At 39.0% G+C, this 21632-nt stretch overlaps 1 protein-coding gene and 1 long non-coding RNA gene across 2 annotated transcripts; one reads left to right on the forward strand and one right to left on the reverse strand.

Moving 5' to 3' along the window:
* The first annotated feature begins 5236 nt into the window (after positions 1 to 5236).
* LOC121764603 (splicing factor 3B subunit 6-like protein) lies at positions 5237 to 7001 on the forward strand. Its single transcript, XM_042160614.1, has 2 exons — positions 5237 to 5389; positions 6486 to 7001. Exon 2 carries the CDS (start codon positions 6494 to 6496, stop codon positions 6872 to 6874), a length of 381 nt encoding a protein of 126 aa, XP_042016548.1. The 5' UTR covers positions 5237 to 5389; positions 6486 to 6493; the 3' UTR covers positions 6875 to 7001.
* Positions 7002 to 7154: 153 nt separating this feature from the next.
* Positions 7155 to 9594, reverse strand: LOC121764604. Its single transcript, XR_006042571.1, has 2 exons — positions 9216 to 9594; positions 7155 to 8057 (listed from the first exon to the last, which is right to left on the reverse strand). It is a non-coding gene; the product is annotated as an uncharacterized LOC121764604 (long non-coding RNA).
* Positions 9595 to 21632: the final 12038 nt, after the last annotated feature.

Raw genomic sequence — 21632 nt, forward strand, 5'->3', positions numbered from 1 at the left:
TATAATCCGCCCATAAGCTGTTTATGTGGTTGGTAATTCGATTCATCAATCTACTACCAACTAAATTTCAATTCGTCATTAACTAAATTAGTCTTCTCATCAAGTCAAGAAAATGCAAAGTACTAAGAAAAACAACCGTTCTTGTTTTCTTTCATAATCAACAAGCACATAAATCATATCATCAAATTTATAGTGTTACATTTTTATTGCCTTCATCAACATAACACATTAGACATACAACTTGGATTCTGTAAATCATAAAACTGTGGGAGGGGAGAATTAAGGCCTTCTTGGGAAGACAATGGAAGATTGTGCCTTTTAGAGGCACGAGATATTGTTCAACGCAGAGTGGATGGTCGTTTCTTCAGACGATATGCGATTCTCCTCGCATAGAGTGAATGCAGATACGGCCCTGCCCTCTCTTTCAGCTTGAGAATCACAAAGAAGAGGAATCTGTAAACTACGATCAGAGCATACACTGCGCATAGATCCAACCACTTGGAATGATCTAATGACAAACCGAACATCTTCGTCAAGACATATTCGCCAGTCAGTTTTGGATCACCAGGGAATAAAGGGTTGAACACGAGCCCCAGCATGTCGTTCTTGTATCCTCCCTGCAAAATAATAAGGTGGAGTCGAGATTGAAATTCGATCACGAGTGAGCCGAAGAAACCTGATTGCAAAAAAAAAAAAAAAAAAAAAAACTAAAACCGTAGGGGTTTGATAGGGTCCTCGATTTAGTGAATCTCACTGAAAGTCATCTCCAGTATCTTTATCTTATTTGATTTAGTATCTTTTATTTTAGTTAGTTAATTTCCATATCTTTGTAATCTTTTATTTTAATTATCTTGCTTGATTAGCAAGATAGGTTTAGAGTTTAGAATTCATTTATAGAATTCTCTAGTATTTTGATTCATTGAGAAATAAAGTTAAAACTGGTTCTTATTCTGATTCTGGCAGAAATCGCCCCCTAGCACCTCAACTAGGGTTTATCTTGTTCTTCGTAATCGTTCTTGTTCTTTGTTTTACTACAAATCGTTGGTGCTCTAGTCCGATAGATCAAGGGTCTATCAACTGGTGCTTTCATTGATTTAATCTTCTCCCACCACAAACCACTACCTCCAAAGTCCTCTCAAATTTTCGCAAAGGTTTCACGCCACTTTCTCTCAAATCTTAATCACCCACACGTCCGATGGCACCGGAATTCGACCTCGAATCTTTTGCACGACGACAAGATTCTGTTCACAAAAGAATTGAGGAAAGCCTCGCCAAGCTCATAGCCGTTGTCACCGGGGCGCGAGCGAAGGAGCCACCCGACCCAGTCGCGACGCCCACCCAGGTTGGTCGTTGCCACCGTCGGTCACGAAAGCACCCCTGGGTGTCAGGCCCGAATCCCTACCATGGATCCTTCTCGAACCACCACGTTTCGATGGAGAGAACGCCCGAGATTGGATCTGTAAGATCCAAGAGTACTATAACTACCACTACACACCGCAAGATGATCGTGTTTATCTTATGCAATATTTATTCGATCACCCAACATCGGATTGGAGGGAATATTGGGTAGAAACTAACAAAGGAAAGAGCTGGGATGATTTCTTGTTAGACGTCAAACAACGGTTCGATCCCGAATTTTATAAACCCTGTGCAGTGACCGCCTCACCTGGGCTATCTATGGGCCCGGTATGGTCTGTCCGAGACCAGCGACAACCCAACCGCACATTGGCGAACCCTGTTGCGTACCAGAAATCTGATCGCCAGCCACCGCATCGAAACGAGGAAGCCAGACGAGTAGTTGATGAAAAATCTGTGTGGTGTTCAGCCTTTGGGAGTTGTCTGTCCTAACTTTGCTCCAGAATTAATCAAGGATGAGGTGATAGATGATGGAAAGTACATAGTTGCTCCACCTTCAACCGAGGAAATTATCACTGATTCACTTTCTCAGCACACGCTCTTTCTCTCCCATCAACCAAGGAATTATCCGGTGAGCCTACTCGGTTTATAAGGTCAAAACCTGATGAATTTGATAATGACACGTCAGAACACTTGCGCCCTTGGGCCGTGACAACAAGAAGTTGTAATAAAAGGGAACACCATGGGACGGGTGGTGGTTCATGCGCAGGGCTGCCCTGATGATGCTTATCGAGCCATTGCCGTCCCCGATGATGGTGAAGGTATTCCAGAAGATCCGTCTCCAGCAGCTCCCTTGGCCACCACCGCCGCTCGTGCTACCCAGCCTGAGGAGAGCTCTTTCTACTTTTGTTCTAGTCTAGTAATGGAATTTCATTTTAATGAAGGGGTTTAGATGTATTCCGACTCAGGGAGTGACGCACAACAATTATGCGTCGTTATTAATGAACGACGCACAACCCTTATGCGTCTTTGGTTAATGACGCACAAGGGTTATGCGTCGTTCAAAGACGCATAAGAATTATGCGTCTTACCCCAGTGACGCATAACCCTTATGCGTCACACTGGTAAGCATTTCCGCCTGTCACCCGGGTGACCCGGGTTCCGATCCATGAACTCTAAGGCAACTCACACCATGTGATCAATCCCCGCAGCAGCAAAAGAGCATATTGGTTGGCAGCAGCATCTACACCCAAAAGTCTGCCAACTCTCATGCCTTGTAGAGTACTAGATTATCACAATTCCCAGAATCTCCCCCATCTGGTAAATAGGAGGATGAATGGAAATTATAGATGAAATGTTCAACACTAACCCATGAAAAAGCAGGAACCTAAGTCACAGCTCTAGTAGAAACCTCCTTGGCGAAGAAAGCTCAACTGATGAAGTAAGCCGGCGACTTAACGCGAGAAACTTTGATGTGATCATATCTTACATCGAGTGCCAAAGCACAAACTCCTTCTGTAGAACGTACAATCACGTAATATGCCATCCAAAATCTGAAATCATATAAAACAATAAAAATGGCCAATACTCTTAGCAGGTAACAGAGGACTCACATTATTAGGTGGCCTTCCAATCATTGAAACTCACAGTGATTGCCCCCTTTGAACATGCACCATAGCAAGAATTTGCAGAGAACCCTGAAGGAACAAAAATCATCATAAACAAGTTTAAAAGTTTTATTAACACAGTAATGGATCTTTCTTGTTATTCAATTATAAATGGCTAAAGTCAATGACCACCAAGACAAAACTAGAACCTTATTATTAAGACACAGAGCCCTGAAGGAACATTAAATCATCAACAATCAGTTTAAAGAAGTGCTCTGTCAAGTGATGCAAAGGCTCCAAGATAAGTAAGTCCCGTTTAACAAAAAAAACTTGATGCCAAGATGCATTAAAGGTTTAGCATAAAGGTAAAGTTTCATGACTGCATGTGACTAACCACTCCAATAAATATTCCAATGAAATCAAATTTCCAAAGGAAGATGACGATGTGTGTCATTTCTCAGTCCAATAAGGTGTTTGTAACTTCCTTCCTTATGACTGATAAAAGTTTTGTATTCGTTCTCTTTATTCTCAAGACAATAAAAGGAGAAGTGGATAATGAGCTAAATTATGGAAGTGATTACATAAATTGTGCTATCTTGAAATCAATCATTAAATAAGAGCAATAGTCCTAGCCAAAGTCCAGTAGAAGTTCAAGCAACTACTTCCTTATTGATACCAGGGGAGGGAAATGCAAATATTCAACCTAGTTGAACCAAGTTCAGCTCTGAAAGCTTTATGTATCCATGAAAAGAGAACAAATGCCGGGACAAAGGCTTATCTAAGTCTACAACTATGCCCTTGAACGCAGAATATATATAAATAAACCAAAACGAAGCATAAGGTCTTTACTACATTAAATATCTCATAACTTTTGTGGGTCTACTTCAGCAAAGACTTGGGGCATTGTACACTCTAAAATGGAAAAAAAAGGTACATGGAAAATGCCATACTAACTACCTCCATACAAACTTATTGATAGGAAACTCATATAGCATATAAGGGAACAACTCAACTTTCAATTGCAACTAATAATTTTTCATAGCATGTATACAACTACTATATGCTGGAAAATATGCTCAGATCATATTCAGAAAGATCAGAACAGCAGGCTACTTTCAGTTGACAATCAATCAACACACAGTGCATAATTTCCAATCAAGTCTAACAAAAAAACCTTTTCCAGCTTGGATCAATCCTATTCCAATTTACAGTATAGACCAATCAAACCTTTAAGAAATAAGCTCATGATATATGTATACTGAATAACTTTGGTTGACGAAGTAAATTTATTGCTGTTCTACTAATTTAATTAATTTTTTCCTTCTCTTTAAATTTATCTACCTTCCACTCAACCTAATTGGTATGAACGAATCCAAATCCAAGAAATCAATGAAGAGAACATCCAAATAGTTTCTATACAATCGGCGTAGGTGTAATTTATGAAAAAATATCAATTGGATAAAAAATCATTAGAAAATCAGAAGAAATAGGAGTAATTAATAAATCCAGATAATAGGATACGGTTTCAATATCTGCTCACCGTTTAGACATGCTGCTGCAAATCCTTTACAAATCTACGAAATTTTTTATGATAACGATGAGAACTTTTACTCGGTGAAGAAAAATACGGCGATTCCGGAGTGAATTTAGGGATTTTGGCGGTTCGGATGTTGGGTGAGATGGTTGCCGCTATGGTCCTCCAAATTTAAGATTATATCTCGAAGGCCCCAAAACGTGCAAATATTTTATTTTGGGGAGATAATCTGGAATAAATTAGTAGCAGTACGGTTTACTAGATAAATACTTCTAAAATATAATTTTGGATTGAGTTATGTATTTATTTTAGTAAGATGTGATTAACTATTACTAATTATCCTATGATTATTAAATTATGAGATTAAATCTTAGGAATCTAATACACTACATATTTGATCTCGGGATACAATCGTGCAAACCGAACACATAGAGGGTGTTCGGTTTGCAAGATTGTATCCGAGATTAAATTTGTAGTGTGTTTGGTTCATGAGATTCAACCCCACAACTCAATCCTAGATGGATAATCATGGGATAATTAGTCATAGCTAACTCTCCATTAATAATTTCACAACTCAATACTATTACTAGATTGTATCTTGATATTATTTTATCTTGGAAACCGAACACCACTATAGAGTACTATAACTATGCCTCTAATGCAAAAAAAAATCCCTTACTTTTTTATTATCATCTTATTTCTCTTACATTATCATTTCTTACTAGTATTTTTTAGTAGTATTATAATTTAATAGTACTCCTAAATGCTAATATTATTGGGCTATAAATATATCCCTCGATTTGCTCACTCCTCCGTTGATGTGTGTGTTCCAATAGCGTTAGGTCAAGGCGGACTACTCTCGATCTCACATCGTCTACGACTCTACGCTTAGGTAACTTCTCTACTCATTTCTCCCAAATTCCTTGCTTCAATCATTTCAGCTCGATTGATTTCGTAATTTCCCTCGATAGTTTAACTTTGTGTCAAATGTTGTGTTTCTGCTGTTTACTAGGTAATTTTCGGCTTGATTTATGCTCACCTTTCATATTATGTACCCAAATCTTAGATCTGAAGGATGTTGTTTGCAATGATGCAGTTTTTTTTCACGATTTAGTATCTCTCTCATCATGATAGCATCTTTACCTAGTGATTGATGTTCATGTGCTGTCGATTACAACAAAACTTGATTTCATGAAGTTGTTATGGTTGAATTTAATCGATTAGCTTCGTCTATTCAGTTTTGTAATGTTTTTGATAAGTAAAACGTGTTGGAACTTTCCGTATATTCAGTATTAGTTCTCAGTTTGGCAGGTTCTAGATATAGCAATGGTCATATTTCTCAAGTGATTACTCAAGATTGTGTTTTTTGTCTAAATTTTTTTTGGTGGTTTTTGGTGATTATAGGGATATAACAAATCTATCTTTGTTGCTGGCTTATCGAAGAATGAATCTCAAGTAATTTATTTGAGTCGGGACATGTAATTTTCATAATCATGGCATTTTCTATTCAGAATTTGAAATCAACATTGCAAATCCATCACATTTGCTTTGATGATTATTCTTATTATAGTAGTATATCATAAATCATTTTTGGATAATCATTTAGCTGGTATATGTTTTACATAATAATGTGATTTTGGATATTCACATCCACGTCCACCCCCTCCTTCCTCTTCTGTGCATTGTGCACGCATGGTGTGTTATACCTGGATCTCATATCCAGTTTTGCATTTTTTTGCTTAAGTAAAACTTGAGAAGAATCACAGGGCTTGAGATCTTGTTCTTGTTCTTGTTCTTGTTTTGGTATGTCTCTATATAACAACCTTAAGTGAATCATACTCCAAATGTCAAATACAGTTAATTTTTTTTATCTTTGTTGCTTTCTTTTTGTGGTGATACTCTGTACCATGAACGCACAGGTGGATGTATATCTGTATGAGTGGTATTGTTTTTATTTTGCTTAAAATCAGTTTCTATTATTGATGCAGGTGCTAAAATGGCGGCAGCAATCAGCCTCCGCAAAGGGAACACCCGGCTCCCGCCGGAGGTGAACCGCGTGCTCTACATTCGGAACCTTCCGTTCAACATTACGAGCGAGGAGATGTACGACATCTTCGGCAAGTACGGGGCGATACGGCAGATCCGCATTGGCACCAACAAGGACACTCGAGGCACCGCCTTCGTGGTCTACGAGGATATCTACGACGCCAAGACCGCCGTCGACCACCTCTCCGGCTTCAACGTGGCGAACCGGTACCTGATCGTCCTCTATTACCAGCAGGCGAAGATGGGGAAGAAGTTCGACCAGAAGAAGAAGGAGGAAGAAATCCAGAAGCTCCAGGAGAAGTACGGCATCTCCACGCCCAAAGATAAGTAGTAATTCGTTTCATGTTCTGTGGAAAATATATAGCTTAGTAATATTGAATATGTGACTTTGTAATATGCTAATTGAAGCAAACTTTACTTTTTTGTGTTAATGATGATATGGATTTCTGATTCTTGCATTGATGAATCGAAGATTATTGTTGAATTTCGATCTAATCTGTGGAATAATTACAGTTTTTTGATGATTAATTTCAAACTGATAGATATGGAATTACAATCTCTTTGTTCTTGACAAACTGATAATGAATCACAATCGCTTTATTCTTGACAAGTAGGCAACTCCATTGCAGTTTTATAGTTAAAAACCATGATTTCTCCATTGCTCTCTACAAAGATGCCTTAGTGAGAGAGCAAGAGTGCTTGTGCACGAGCTCTAAGGGCATGTGCACCCTAGTGGCATGCGTGCATAAGGTGTTAAGTACGAAGATGACAGTGAATGGAAGTGAGATAGACTGGATTCTAAAACAAAAATCCAGCTTTGGAGATGAAATATCTACTTAAACGAAGCAACACGCACGCAAGAAAACGTGGAACAGTAATGGACAAAAACTGAAACGACTAACACTGGAAACAATATATACGAAGGTAGAACTGCTTGAATGTGCAATGTAAAGATCGAAAAAACAATATTGAGGCATTGGTTGAGGGAAGTATCGTGGCTTTCTTTCTGATAACCAAGATCAGTTGCTGATTTGAGTGCTCTCCCGTAGGTTTGTTTCATTGCTTCCTACAAATGCAAATCATTTATGTCATGGATGCATAGAGGGACGTAACAAAGTATAAGTGTCCCCAACTTGGTAGCAATAGTGCCAAGAAAAGGTTTAATTGCATTGGGTGTTACCTGAATTTAAAATCTTCAGTTGGCCAATTCTAGTTATGCTCTTTTAGTTCAAAATCTTCAGGTGACCAATTTAAGGTACACTCTTTTAGACACGAAAAGGATGAAATTGCATCATCTAATTTCGTGAATGCAACAATCTATATTTCTATAGAGTTAAAAGGCATAAAGGGAGACCTAGATTTTGCATTAAAATCCGTGTCGTTTCAATAATGAATCAGTTAAGGAAAGTCTCCTTACTTGGCTTTCTTTTTATAAGGCCATCCACAATAGGAATAGCCCAGCAATAGCCTAGCCACAAACTCCTCCTGCCACATCATCAACACTGAAAATCCTCCTGCCACATCATCAAAACAAGCAAATAGTCCAGCCATAGCCTAGCCACATCACTCAAACAAATAATTAACAATCACACAAAATACGGAATTAAATTTACCACACACATACGGGAAAATTCAGTAATAATATTAAAATTTTAAAAAGTACATTAATTAAAAAAATACACTTCATTAAAATTAAAATAACATTACAACATCCTCATTAATGAGTTTGTCCGACATCGAAAGTGGAATATAACACATTCAAGGATGTCTCTATAAAAGAGAAACAACCAAGAATGAGTTTGTCCCACATCGAAAGTGGAATATAAAACATTCAAGGATGTCTCTATAAAAGAGAAACAACCAAGAATGAGTTTGTCCCACATCGAAAGTGGAATATAAAACATTCAAGGATGTCTCTATAAAAGAGAAACAACTAAGAATGAGTTTGTCCCACATCGAAAGTGGAACATAAAACATTCAAGGATATCTCTATAAAAGAGAAACAACCAAGAATGAGTTTCATAAAAAAAACATTAAATAAAAAAAAATTAAAAAATCCGCTGGGCGATGCGCTCGGCGATCCGGAGCGCTGCAATAGCGCCGAGCGGATCGCCCAGCGCACCGCCTAGCTCCGTGAAACCGCCGAGCGCTCGGCGGTTTTTAGTTCCGGAAACCGCTAGACGGTTGCAATAGATCGCCTAGCGCACAGCCTAGCGCCGGCGCTAGGCTAAGCGGTGCGCTAGGCGCTATTGTGGATGCTCTAATCAAAATTAGTTGCTGACTTGAGTGCTCTCTGGTATATTTGCTTCATTGCACCTAACATGAGGCAGACTGATATTATTAAATTGAAATGTTTTGCTAGCATTAATTAGACTTAACCTTATATATTGAGGTTAAAGGAAAATGCTACAACAACAATGGTAGTAGTATTAAAGATTTGTGTTTATCCCACCAACTAATTCAGTAGTAATAGAAGAAGCAAATAGAGATCACAAAATGAATGTAGCTTCGTAAATAATCATACCAGCTGCTCGACTCACAAGTAAATCTAAACATTGGGACATCAAATATGAAGTCACTAGATTACATATCCATAGTCAACCAGTTTTCAATACCCAGTAAGCTAGTCGAGTTATAGCCAAATGCCAAGCGAAAGCAAGTCTGTTATATACCTGAGATTGTTATAGGAAGTGCACCATAAGCAAAAGCTCCTCTAGCATGGGCATCGATGTCTTTCCAGAACCACTAATTGCGCATCGCATCTGGGAGAAGAAACATGCTTTTAAAGATACTAATATGGTCAAGCTACATACTTCTCTTACTCAACCAAGGCATACGCTAATACACATAGTATAACTCTCTTGAAACTAGAAGTTTTAAGAGTTTCAAGATCCGAAAAGAAATTTTCTTCCCCATTTGACAAGGTTATTGATGGTTGGGCGAATTTTTGATAGTAGTAAATGCAGGTAATGAATATAGATCACGACACAAGGAATTACGTGGTTCGATTTACTGAGGTAAATCTACGTCCACGGGAAGAAAGGAGGGCAAGATTGTATTGCTTGATCTGGTTTTCCAGCTTACAAATACAGACTTGCTATACGATATTTGATGTCTAGAGAGCTCTCTTCTCCTGTCTGATCTAAGTTCTATTTATACATTGAACTAAGATCGTGGCTTGCATCACCACTAACTAGGTCGTGGCTTGCATCACCACTAACTAGGTAGTGGATGTCGTGGAGGTCATGAGATCCTGCATGGGTCCACTATCTCTTTGTTTGGTCCGCTATCCTGCATGAGTTGACACCACTAAATAGATCGTGTAGTGGAGGTCGCAGAGGTTCTGCATGAGTCCACTATCTCCCAGTTCGGTCGAATACTGAGACCGAACTTCTGAACTATTGCCGAGCAGCTTTTGCCGATCTGAGAGTAGAGCTTGATTGGTCGGCTTTTACCGAGCTGTAGGCTGGGGCCGAACTCTTTGGTAATGCCGAACTGATTGGTTGGCTTTTACCGAGCTGTAGGCTAGGGCCGAACTCTTTGGTAATGCCGAACTGATACTCTTCCTTGGGCTTTGGGCTGATGGGCCGTCACTGCTATTGGGCTTGTTTAGTACGTACCCCATCACTACCCCCCGAAAAGCGAAGTGAATCACTTCGGCGAAGCGAGTCACTTCGGCATTCTGGATAAAGGTACGGGGGAGGCTGACGTCAGGGGACGTGCCTTGCGCGTGACTGCATTAAATGCGACAGTAAAATCCGGCCGTTGAATCCTGAAAAGGTGGGATTCGAAACGGTGCGATGATTTTGAAATCTTCTCCGAATCTGATAAATACGTCCTTTCTTCATCATTTGAACACTTTTGCTATTGCTTCTTCTGCATTCTCTCTCTTTTGCGTAAAAATTTCCTTCCACTTTCAAGAATTTCTTCAGAATTTCTTCAGACTTTCAAAGAGTAAGAACCATGTCTTCTTCTTCTTCTTCTGAGTCAGGTAGCGGTAGGAAAGGGGGTAAGGGGTCTTCTAGCCGGAAAGAATCCGGGGAGAAGACCGTAGAGTATTTTCACAGCATCTTGAGTAAGGATACTGTGATATCCTTACACGAAAAATATTTTTTTCCTGGGGGGAAGGTTGCGATTCCCGACGACCTTCATAGGGCTGACTCGCCGCCGGAGGGTTACGCCACCGTTTATGAAGCCGGCTTGGAATGCGGGCTTCGTTTCCCTCTTCCCCCTGCCTTTGTAGAGCTGCTAGATTTTTTTCAACTCCCTTTAGGTCAGGTGACTCCGAACTCTTGGAGGCACTTATCGGCCTTTGCTGCCGAACTGCGTAGGCTAGATAAGGATCTGTCTCTGAGGGCAATCCTTAATTTCTTCCAGTTTAAGAGGAAGGGATCTTGGTTTTACTTGATCCCTTTACAGCCCTTTAGGGCCTTCTGCAAAACCAAGTGGCCAAAGTGGCAACATCGTTTCTTTTTTTATAATAGGACAGCGGCTCCGGGCTTTCCCTGGAGAGGGCCGAAGTCCGTGATTCCTCATCCTCGGTTAGAACCGTTGGACGAGCTCGAGGGCGAGCTCAATAAGATTCCTATGATTAGGAAGCAGTACCTGGAGTCTGAGCTCGTCAAGGGCGACTTCGTGTTCGACTCCTCGTCTTCGGACGAAGAGACTGAGGGTGAGGAATTCTTTTTTATGCATTACTGCCTTGACGACGAAAACTAACCTTGTTTTCTTGCTTTTTGGCAGTGAACTTGCTGAACAAGATCAGTCGCAAATCCTCCGAATCTAAGGAACCGGAGAGGCCGAAAACCAGCAGCTCGGCGTCTGATGCCGAGAAGAATCCGAAGAGGCAAAAGACCTCTTCGGATCCAAAGAAGCCGGAGTCGACTTCGGCAAGGGGGAAGGGGAGGATTCAGAAACCCCCAAGAGCGCCAGAGAAAGACGTGGTCTTGGCGCCTCCTTCGGAACATATCTGTGAGCCCTTTTTATGGCCCACGGACTTCGCCGAGGTGAATTCTCTTCTTGATTTTCTGGCCTTGCTTTTTTCCTGTATTTTTGTGGCCCCTCGGTTGACTTTTTCCTTTTTCCATTTTCAGAGGAACGATATGCTCTCCAAGCTCGTCGCCGTTGAACTCTCCAAAGCGTCCAACGATTATGCTGAGATGCAGAGGAAGTTGGCGGCTGCTCGTCACCAGGCCGAACAGGCTAAGGCAGACTTTGAGAAGGCCAGAGCTGCTAGGATCTCGGCCCAGGATGAAGCCCAGTTTGCCAAAAACCAGCTCGTCATCCAGCGAGAGCAGACGAAACGGAGGGATGCTGCCGCCGTGGTGGCCCAAGGGGAGGTTCTCCGCGCTTTCGCGGAGAAACTCTTTCTGAGCAATCAATTTTCGGCCTTTGTCGGTGATCTGCTGAAACTAATGACCGATAATGCCGAGCAGGGGCCCGAAGTCGTCCTGCCGCTGTACGGCCGAGAGATAGCAGCTCGTCTCCAGAGTCTGCCGCTCCTTGAGGAGCTTGCTTCGTCCTCGGTCTTGCTTTCTGCTGACCGAGTTCGTAGTTGCCGAGCTGACCGGGACGAGAATATGGAGGCTATCTTCGCCTCCTTAGGGCCAGTTTCACCCGCTCCAATTTTCCACGGAGAGGGTGAGACCGAGCAGCTCGATCAGCAGACCGGAGACAGGCAGGCCGAGCAAGAGGTGCTGCTAATCGGTGATGGGGGCACCGAGCAGGCTGGGGGGAGCAGGGAGGCCGAGGCTGAAGCTGAGGCAGACAAGGAGAAGGAAGCTGAACCTCACCGAGGAGCCGGAGGCGAAGCTGGCGGAGTATGATTTCGTCTCCCTTCTCTTGGTTTAGTTTCTTCCTTGTAAAATGGCCTTGAAGCCCTCCTTGTGTAAAAAATTTTTTTTCTTATGAATGAAAAAATTCTTCTTTCTGCACTTGTGTCTTCGTATAGCTTTTCGTACTCTCTTTTACTCCTGTTGTGGTTTACTACCTGCTCAGTAAACTGAAATGCCGAACTGACATAGGCTGCTTTGTATTCTTAACTCTTAAGGAGCTGGAGGTACTTCACTGGAAGCGGCTGTACTATTCCGCTTTAGACGAAGCTGAGAAAAAAGCCATAGCTGACCAGATGAAGAATGACGAACTCTTGGCTTGTTTAGTGAAGCTAGAGGCCGACAATAAGGACTTAGAGTCCGAAAAGAAAGATCTGGAGGCCGAGCTGAACACTGCCGTCGCTGAGAGGACTGCGTATGAGGATTTCATCAGCAGGCGCGGGGGAATGACCATCTCTGAAGTTCAGGAACGAGTTGACGAACTGTGGGAGGAATATCACGTACTCCGGAGGAACAATGCGCTGGAGAGCTCGGCTTGCCAACAAGTCGTGAAATCATTGCGGCGCTGGGCTTCTCGGTACGACATCATTCTTTCCCGGCGTCCCTCAATCGAGAGATTCCTTAGGCATTTCCCGCCAACAGATGGTCGCACTCCAGCTCAAACCCCTGATTCACTTGCTCAAAACCCTACTCCAAGTCAGCAACGAACTCAGGAACAGCCGGAAACGTCAAGACGAGAACGGACTCAGGAGCAACCGGAAACGTCAAGACAAGGACGGACTGAAGTTCGTAGAGGAGCTGTGATTATGAGTGAGCAAGATCAACAAATGCTTCGTGAAGAGACTCTTCGCCGCCGAGGTGCTAGAGCTTCCCGGGCTCAGGGAAGAGGCGGTAGGTCGATTAGAGCATCTCGTCGACCTGCTTATTCTTCAGCTGCCGAGAACGCCCGAACTCGGCTTCACGAGGATTTTGTGAATAGATGGCTCAACTTTAGCAACCAGGGACAGTAGAATAGTCCTTTGTAATAGCGTAACGCCTTCTCGTAGGGCAGCGGAGTTGTATGCCGAACAAGATTTAATAAATGAAATCTTCATTTCGCTTCTATCACTGCGTATTTACAGCTCAGCGAAAAAATTTCATCGTGCTCGTCCTAGGTCTTATGAAGTAAACTTCTTTGACCGGACTCGTCCTCGGTCTTATGAAGTGAGCTTCTTTGACCGGACTCGTCTTTGGTCTTATGAAGTAAACTTCTTTGACCGGACTTGGTCCTCGGTCTTATGAAATAAACTTCTTTGACCGGACTCGTCTTTGGTCTTATGAAGTAAACTTCTTTGACCGGACTCGTCTTTGGTCTTATGAAGTAAATTTCTTTGACCGGACTAAGCTTGTGTCCTAATTTGGCGAGTTTTATCGCTCGGATCGGACTTTCCCTTGTCCTAATTTGGGGATCGGACTTTCCCTTGTCCTAATTCGGCGAGTTTTATCGCGTGGATCGGACTTTCCCTTGTCCTAGTTCGGCGAGTTTTATCGCGTGGATCGGACTTTCCCTTTGTTGCAGTTCGTTTCAGACGAACTGCTTGTTTCTTAAGCTGAATTGTGGTCTTGTATCCTCCTTAGAAGCTTGGACTCACAATCGTTGGCTTATATATGTTCTAAAAAGGGGATCAGCCTTCGAAGAACAAGATACCTCAGTAACATTTGTAAGAGACGACACGCACATAGACAGACAAAACGCACATAGACAGACATGAAAAACAAGTAAAAAACAAAGCAAGCACATACCCCTAGGACCGAACTAGACACAAGACTGACTGACCGGACTGTCTCTTACAAATGGAACTTCTTGAGGTTGGAAATGTACCATGTTCGGGGTGCTTGTTCTCCTGACATGTGAGTCAATTTGTAAGACCCTTTGCCGAGGACTTCTGACACCCGATATGGACCTTCCCATGTGGGTTCGAGTTTGCCCAGCTTTTCTGCTCGGCTTACTTCGTTGTTTCTCAAGACGAGATCTCCCACTTGAAATTGCAGCTTTTTCACCTTTTGGTTATAATACCGGGCTACTTGCTCCTTGTACTTGGCTGCTTTTATGCAGGCCAATTCTCTTCTTTCTTCGGCCAGATCTAGTTCGGCTCTCAGTCCGTCATCATTCATTTCTGAGGAGAAATTTAGAGTTCGGGGACTGGGTACGCCGATCTCAACCGGAATCACGGCTTCAGTGCCGTACACCATCGAGTTCGGCTCCGGTGTGACTTCGGTCATTTCGCCTGCCTCTGACTCCGGCTGCTGTGATTGCTATGCTTGATGGTGCCGATCTGATTGCTCGGCACTTTTAAGCGCAATCTGCAAACACTCGCTCTTTTTTGATCACCTCGGATGACCGCTATCCCTCCTTTAGTGGGGAAGGAGTTCGGCGAGGAAGCCTCTGATCGCTATGATCGGGCTTCTTTTTGTCTTCTCTAGATGAGCTGTCTAAAGACCGTTTTCGACGGTCTGCCTCATCGGCACGAGAAAACTGGTCCGCAATGTCCCACATCTCTTGAGCTGTTTGCGGACTGCATTCCACGAGCTTTCTGTAGAGAGCTCCGGGCAGGATTCCATTTTGGAATGCCGAAATGACAAGTAGATCATTGAGATCATCTACTTGTAGGCATTCCTTGTGGAACCTCGTCATAAAGTCGCTGATCTTTTCGTCGCGACCTTGACGCGTAGAAAGCAGCTGAGCCGAAGTGATTCGGGCTTCCGCTTTCTGAAAGAACCTCCTGTGGAAAGCATCCATTAGATCTCGGTAAGATCTAATGCTGCCTTGGGGGAGGCTATCGAACCACCTTCTTGCGTTCCCGATAAGCAGCTCGGGAAACAGCTTGCACATATGGACCTCATTGAGACCTTGGTTCGCCATGTTATACTGATAGCGTCCCAGGAAGTCATGAGGATTTACTAACCCGTCATAAGTCATCGAAGGAGTTCGGGTGATATCGTCCGAGAACGGAGTCTTCAATGCTCCGTACATGGCGAACCCGACATCTCTTCGGTATGGAGGAGATGGAGTTCTCCTGTGATTCCGGTACCGAGGAGGAACAGGAACATGTCGGGGTTGAGGATTCTTCTTCCTGGAAGACACGGCACTACTGCGGTAGTGACTTTCATGTCTGGATGAGGAGGGAGAATCCACCGTTTTCGTCTCCGGCTTTTGGCCCTTTTGCAGGAAAATTAAGAACTCTTCCTGCTTCTCGGCCAAAAACAACTTGACAGCCTCGTTCAAATCGGGCTGCTGGGAAGACTCGGTGCGATGAGTCTTTGAGCGGCTTGTTCCTTCTCCGTGAGAACTGGAAGTAGATTTCTCCCGAGGCTATTTTCCAGACCTGCGGGCTGGACTAGCTTCCTCATGGTTATCACGGACGGAAGCACGGGTATTATGTGATCTGGTATGCATTTTTTTGGTAGAAGAGGATCAAAAACTCGCTTTATCACAAATTTGGTTCTCTGTTTCCCACAGACGGCGCCAGTGATGGTTGGGCGAATTTTTGATAGTAGTAAATGCAGGTAATGAATATAGATCACGACACAAGGAATTACGTGGTTCGATTTACTGAGGTAAATCTACGTCCACGGGAAGAAAGGAGGGCAAGATTGTATTGCTTGATCTGGTTTTCCAGCTTACAAATACAGACTTGCTATATGATATTTGATGTCTAGAGAGCTCTCTTCTCCTGTCTGATCTAAGTTCTATTTATACATTGAACTAAGATCGTGGCTTGCATCACCACTAACTAGGTCGTGGCTTGCATCACCACTAACTAGGTAGTGGATGTCGTGGAGGTCATGAGATCCTGCATGGGTCCACTATCTCTTTGTTTGGTCCGCTATCCTGCATGAGTTGACACCACTAAATAGATCGTGTAGTGGAGGTCGTGGAGGTTCTGCATGAGTCCACTATCTCCCAGTTCGGTCGAATACTGAGACCGAACTTCTGAACTATTGCCGAGCAGCTTTTGCCGATCTGAGAGTAGAGCTTGATTGGTCGGCTTTTACCGAGCTGTAGGCTGGGGCCGAACTCTTTGGTAATGCCGAACTGATTGGTTGGCTTTTACCGAGCTGTAGGCTGGGGCCGAACTCTTTGGTAATGCCGAACTGATACTCTTCCTTGGGCTTTGGGCTGATGGGCCGTCACTGCTATTGGGCTTGTTTAGTACGTACCCCATCAGTTATATATTTCTCACTCGATTTCCACAAGTAAAGGAGTTAGCAGGTATAAACATGCCAGTTACATTGAACGTAAAAGTAGTGTGGATAAGGCCATGGACACCAGATAGTGATGGAGAAGAGGAGTTGAGGAAAAGCAAAAACATGTGATACAAATATGCATGATATTAAGCATGGTAAGCTTCCACAATATAAAAATGTAATTCTATATATAATTTAAGTAATTACAGTAATATTAATTGATTAATATTTTAATAATCTTATAAAATAGAATGAATTATAAAAGTAGTCTATGAAATTTGCATGTTGCACTTTGATATCTATAGAAAAATATCACAAAATTTTTCAAAAATTTGTTTTTTTCTAGACACTTTAAATTTGGCCTAATAGTCTAATATAGAAAATGGTATATTAGTCTCAATTCATTCTTTCATTTTTTTTGTCTCTCTCCTCTACTTTCTCTCTTTGATAGTATTTTTAATCAAAATAATTGTGTTAACTTTTTTTTAATCAGTAATCGTACTATTAGTTAATTATAATTTCAAAATATTAATTACTAAGAGGATTATGAATAATTAGATTGAGTTGATTAGATTAATTAAGAATCTAATTAATTATTCAGTCATATGATGTCTTTGTATAAGCTAAGCAAATATACTTATTTATACACTAATGTATTCATCTTTGCAAATAAAATAATATGGAAAATATTATACAATCTTGATAATATATATAGTCTAAACAACTTAAAGCACATTGAAATTAGAGTATAAAATAATCATTGCAAAGTTTCAATTCTTGATCGAATCATTGTAATAGCAGTATTTGTTATTTTTACAGGAATCATATAAAAATTTACTACTACCATAGTTATTGATATCATAACATAAAAAAAATAATAAAAGAAAATTATTTCAAAACAACAATCCTAAGTTAAATTATCTTTATACAAATTATCTTAATAAATTTGATTAATAATCTATTCTACACGTTTGGTAGACTATAGGATATATTTGTTTTATTTTTTATGTTGTTTGATAGGATTTCAAAATAATAGAATAAAATAGGTAAATGACAATATTATCCTTTTAATTAACTTTCATAATAATTAGAGTTATTTTTAAAATTAGATAAAATGATATGTTCTAGTCTCCATCTCCGTTATGCAGTCTCCTTCTCCATTGCTCCATTCTTTCAACTCTCAAGTCTCCATTACTCATTTCTAAATATAGTAAAGAAAACCGGGGCTCCTATTCGCGGACGGACTGAAATGGCAAAACAAGACTCTTATTCGCAGGCGGAGGGAGTACTCTGCATTGGTATATCAAAACACATTTTATTAGCTTCAAGAATGCAATAATGAATGAGTTAGGCTGCAGAGAAATAGATCTTCTACTTCACTATTTATATTTTTAATAAGCAAAGTCCACTGATCTCTACTTATTTAATAGAAGTCGTTGGGAATTTTAAATAATTTCGGGTGATCAATTGAAGACTTGAACTAATCTTACGTAGATTCATAGCCCAACATATGTTAAACAAATCTTGAGACTCTTTTGCATGCGAGTATATCTCCTTAAAAAAATATCACTCTATCATTTAATTAAATAAGTCAATAAACTAATTTATATAAAGACTATTCATAGCCTAACATATGCTACAGTCATTAAAATAATGTAAAGTAATTTTTCATGAAATTTAAAAGGATTATACGGATGTAGAGAACTGAAAACAAGGGATATTTATGTAAACAAAATATGTTAATACGAGGGTATTTGTGTAAGAAAGAGATTTGTCAAGTTTTAAAATTGATGGTGATAAATAATCACACCATGGAGACCAGATTATCTATACATATATAAAAGTTGAGTTTTGGGGGCATTTTAGGAATTAAAAATTTTGGTTTGAGATTATAATGTGTTATTACATATTTAAATGAAATTATAATGTGTACGGTTTTTATTGTTGTTATAATAAATTAATAATTTAGGGGAGTGGAAGTGGAAAAGTTTTAGCCTTAATTGTAAATATATATAAGTTTTGGATTATATTGCAAACGTTAGATATTTTTGTTGGTCCATAAAAAATTAATTCAATTATTTAATATAGCTGTTACAATTCACCAATCATAATCATCATTTGAATCAATTCATCTCAATCTTACACTAATAATATTTCGTCCATAACAATAGAATAGGCGGTTACACTAATTAGAGTGATAAATGTGGCATGCAATTTCTTCATAGAGGTTTAAAAAATTTTGGCAGTTGCAAATTTTTAATAATTATGATTTAATTTCAAAATTTCAATAATAAGCACCACATATCAATCCGCCATGGAATTGGGGTTACACGAACTAGAGATTAACTTTATAACAGCCACATTATTACACATTATTAGTAATTGTGTTAATAATAATTTAATGAAAATTATAACACACTATAAACTCCCTATATTTTTTGTCTATATATTTGTGTCATTGCTAGCTTATTATCCACTTTCATATTACCCTCACCTATAATCTATTGCATCACTGAATTTTCTACAAAAAATAATATTTCGGTATGGTTCTTCCTCTTTGTCAACAATATCTTTTTATCTTTAACCACTTTATGCATTATTTTTGTGTGATTATTATGTTACTAATATTTGTTGTTGTGTTCTTACCAAAGAGGATGGTTGAAACTATGGAAATGGAACTAATCTCTTTTAGTGATCTACAAACCACAACTTTATCAATCAAATGTTGAAATCATGGAAGCATTCCCTTGCCAAATTTGGTTTTGAAATTGGTAAGTAATCTATAAAATTTTATAGTACAAAACGCAAAGTTGTATTTGCATTGTTCATGAATGAAATATTTATCGAATTGTAATATGGGGTATTTAGTTGACTTTTGTTTGAAGTTCTCATCTACATATGAGAGCATACTAACCTGATGGAGAAGATGGTGTCGACGCATGACGATAAAAGTGTTGGAGACGATGAGTGGAAAAGATGAAAGCTATTGGAGATAGATGGAGGCTGATGGGCGGTGGGCAAGAGCTGCATGAGCATAAATGATTCTGAACTCTAATATTTTTTATCGATTTCTTCATTTTTTGGTTGCATGATATAGATCTTATTAATGAAGTTGATTAATTTTTTTTATTGTCAATCGATTTTTTTCTATTAGTGAAATTATTGAATGTTAATAATTAAACGGATTGATGAACAATGTAATTAAATCAAACATAAGTATAAGATTAGAATTTCAACATTGTTAATAACATAATTAAGATTGCTTCGTAATTAATGTCATTGGTTTTTATTGACAAGATAATTAGTTTATGTGAATATTTTGAAAGATTCAATGGCCAATCAACATTTTTGAACAGTTATACACTAATTAAATTTATTTAATTCAGACAACCATTAAAAAGGAAGTCATTAATAAAAAATGTAACGATTATACAATAATTAAAAATTGTTTAATTTAGGATACACCCTAAAATAGGGGGCGGTTGAAATTATGAGAACAAAATTAGAGAATTTAAATGGGAATCAAATAACGAAACTGAGAATTTAAATGGGAAAATAATGATACGCCCTAAAATAGGGGGCGGTTGAAATTATGAGAACAAAAACAAAGAATTCAAAATTAGTAAATTGAAAATCACCTCAAAATGCTAGAGTGGCAATAAGATCCCGACTAATTGGCGCAAAGTATAAATGTAAAGTAATTGCGATTAAAAAAAAAGTAATTGCGATTAAAAGCTAAATAAATGTGTGACATTGTGATAACGCTTTTGTGCAAATAAAAATTATAAATATAATTGAAAAGATTGATTACATACAAATGATGATTGCAAATAAAGTGTGGCAAATGATTACTATGAAATGATTCTTGGTAAGTGATGATGAAATGAAAATGGAATTTTCATGTGGACTCCAATTCCATATATGAACCATAAATGAAACAGTGAAAGAAAAGGAGAAAAAAGTTGAGATGAATTGTATTGACTTGTCGGTATCGTTTTATGAGAGGAGTGGGTATTCGGTTAATTGCCTTGGTATCTATTTACATGATAAATACTGATACACAAATTATAACCACTATTCTATTTATTTTATTAAGTAATTTAGGGATCATGATTTTTCCACAAACTCATTCTCACTCACTTGCAAATAAAACAATAAAGTGTACACTATATATGAGTTAGGGATCATGATTTTTCATGATCTTTTTAAAGTTGTAATAGAGATCCAAAAGTAGTATAGTCAAAATATATCGGAGTATGTATTTGCGTTATTTAAATGTCAAATCGATTGAGTTTTATGTTTTTTTTAAATTCTTATACATTTTCTTAGTTTTAGATTTTGTACAATTATATCATTTTCCATTTCAATATTAATCGATAATGTGAAGTTAGTACCAAAAAAATAAATGAGAGACATATTTCTTATTAACGTTGTTTCACTATTGAAGTACACGTGTTCTTGATTATATATTGTTGTGTTTGTAGTTTTTGCATTAGATATAAAAAATATTTTAGTCACTGTTTATAGGTTATATTTAATGAATGATTATTTTTATATTCTTACTTTTCATAATAATTTCATAATACAATTTTGAAGGAAATACAATGGGTCGTGCATATAATTGCTATAAAATACTGCTATGTCTTAGTGAGGAAAGTCAAATGTTTTCCCAATTGTTATGATATATGTTTAGAGTTTAGGGTTTAGGATTTAAATTTTTAAAATGAAAAGGTTTTTAAATCAAATAACATAAATGGCTATTGAAATATCAAACGTTAAATATTAGAAGTGATAGTAAATTTATTTAAAAGATTTCTTCAGTTACAATATTATTAGTATTATTATTTAAAATATCAAACGTTAAATATTGAAATATCAAACGTTAAATATTATTTAAAATGACAAGCCAAAAGCTGATATGAGCATATAAACAAATTTACAGACAAGATTCAGGTAAAAAACCTCCACTATCAGTAAGGATTATCAAGTAGGCTGACCCAATGTAAGATATCAAATACATATCTAAAACCC

Source organism: Salvia splendens, chromosome 14, assembly GCF_004379255.2.
Source record: "Salvia splendens isolate huo1 chromosome 14, SspV2, whole genome shotgun sequence".
NCBI lineage: Eukaryota > Viridiplantae > Streptophyta > Magnoliopsida > Lamiales > Lamiaceae > Salvia > Salvia splendens.

What these genes read in the sequence shown, in the direction of transcription:
- LOC121764603 (XM_042160614.1), top strand. Translation starts at nt 6,494, where the DNA reads ATGGCGGCAGCAATCAGCCTCCGCAAAGGGAACACCCGGCTCCCGCCG.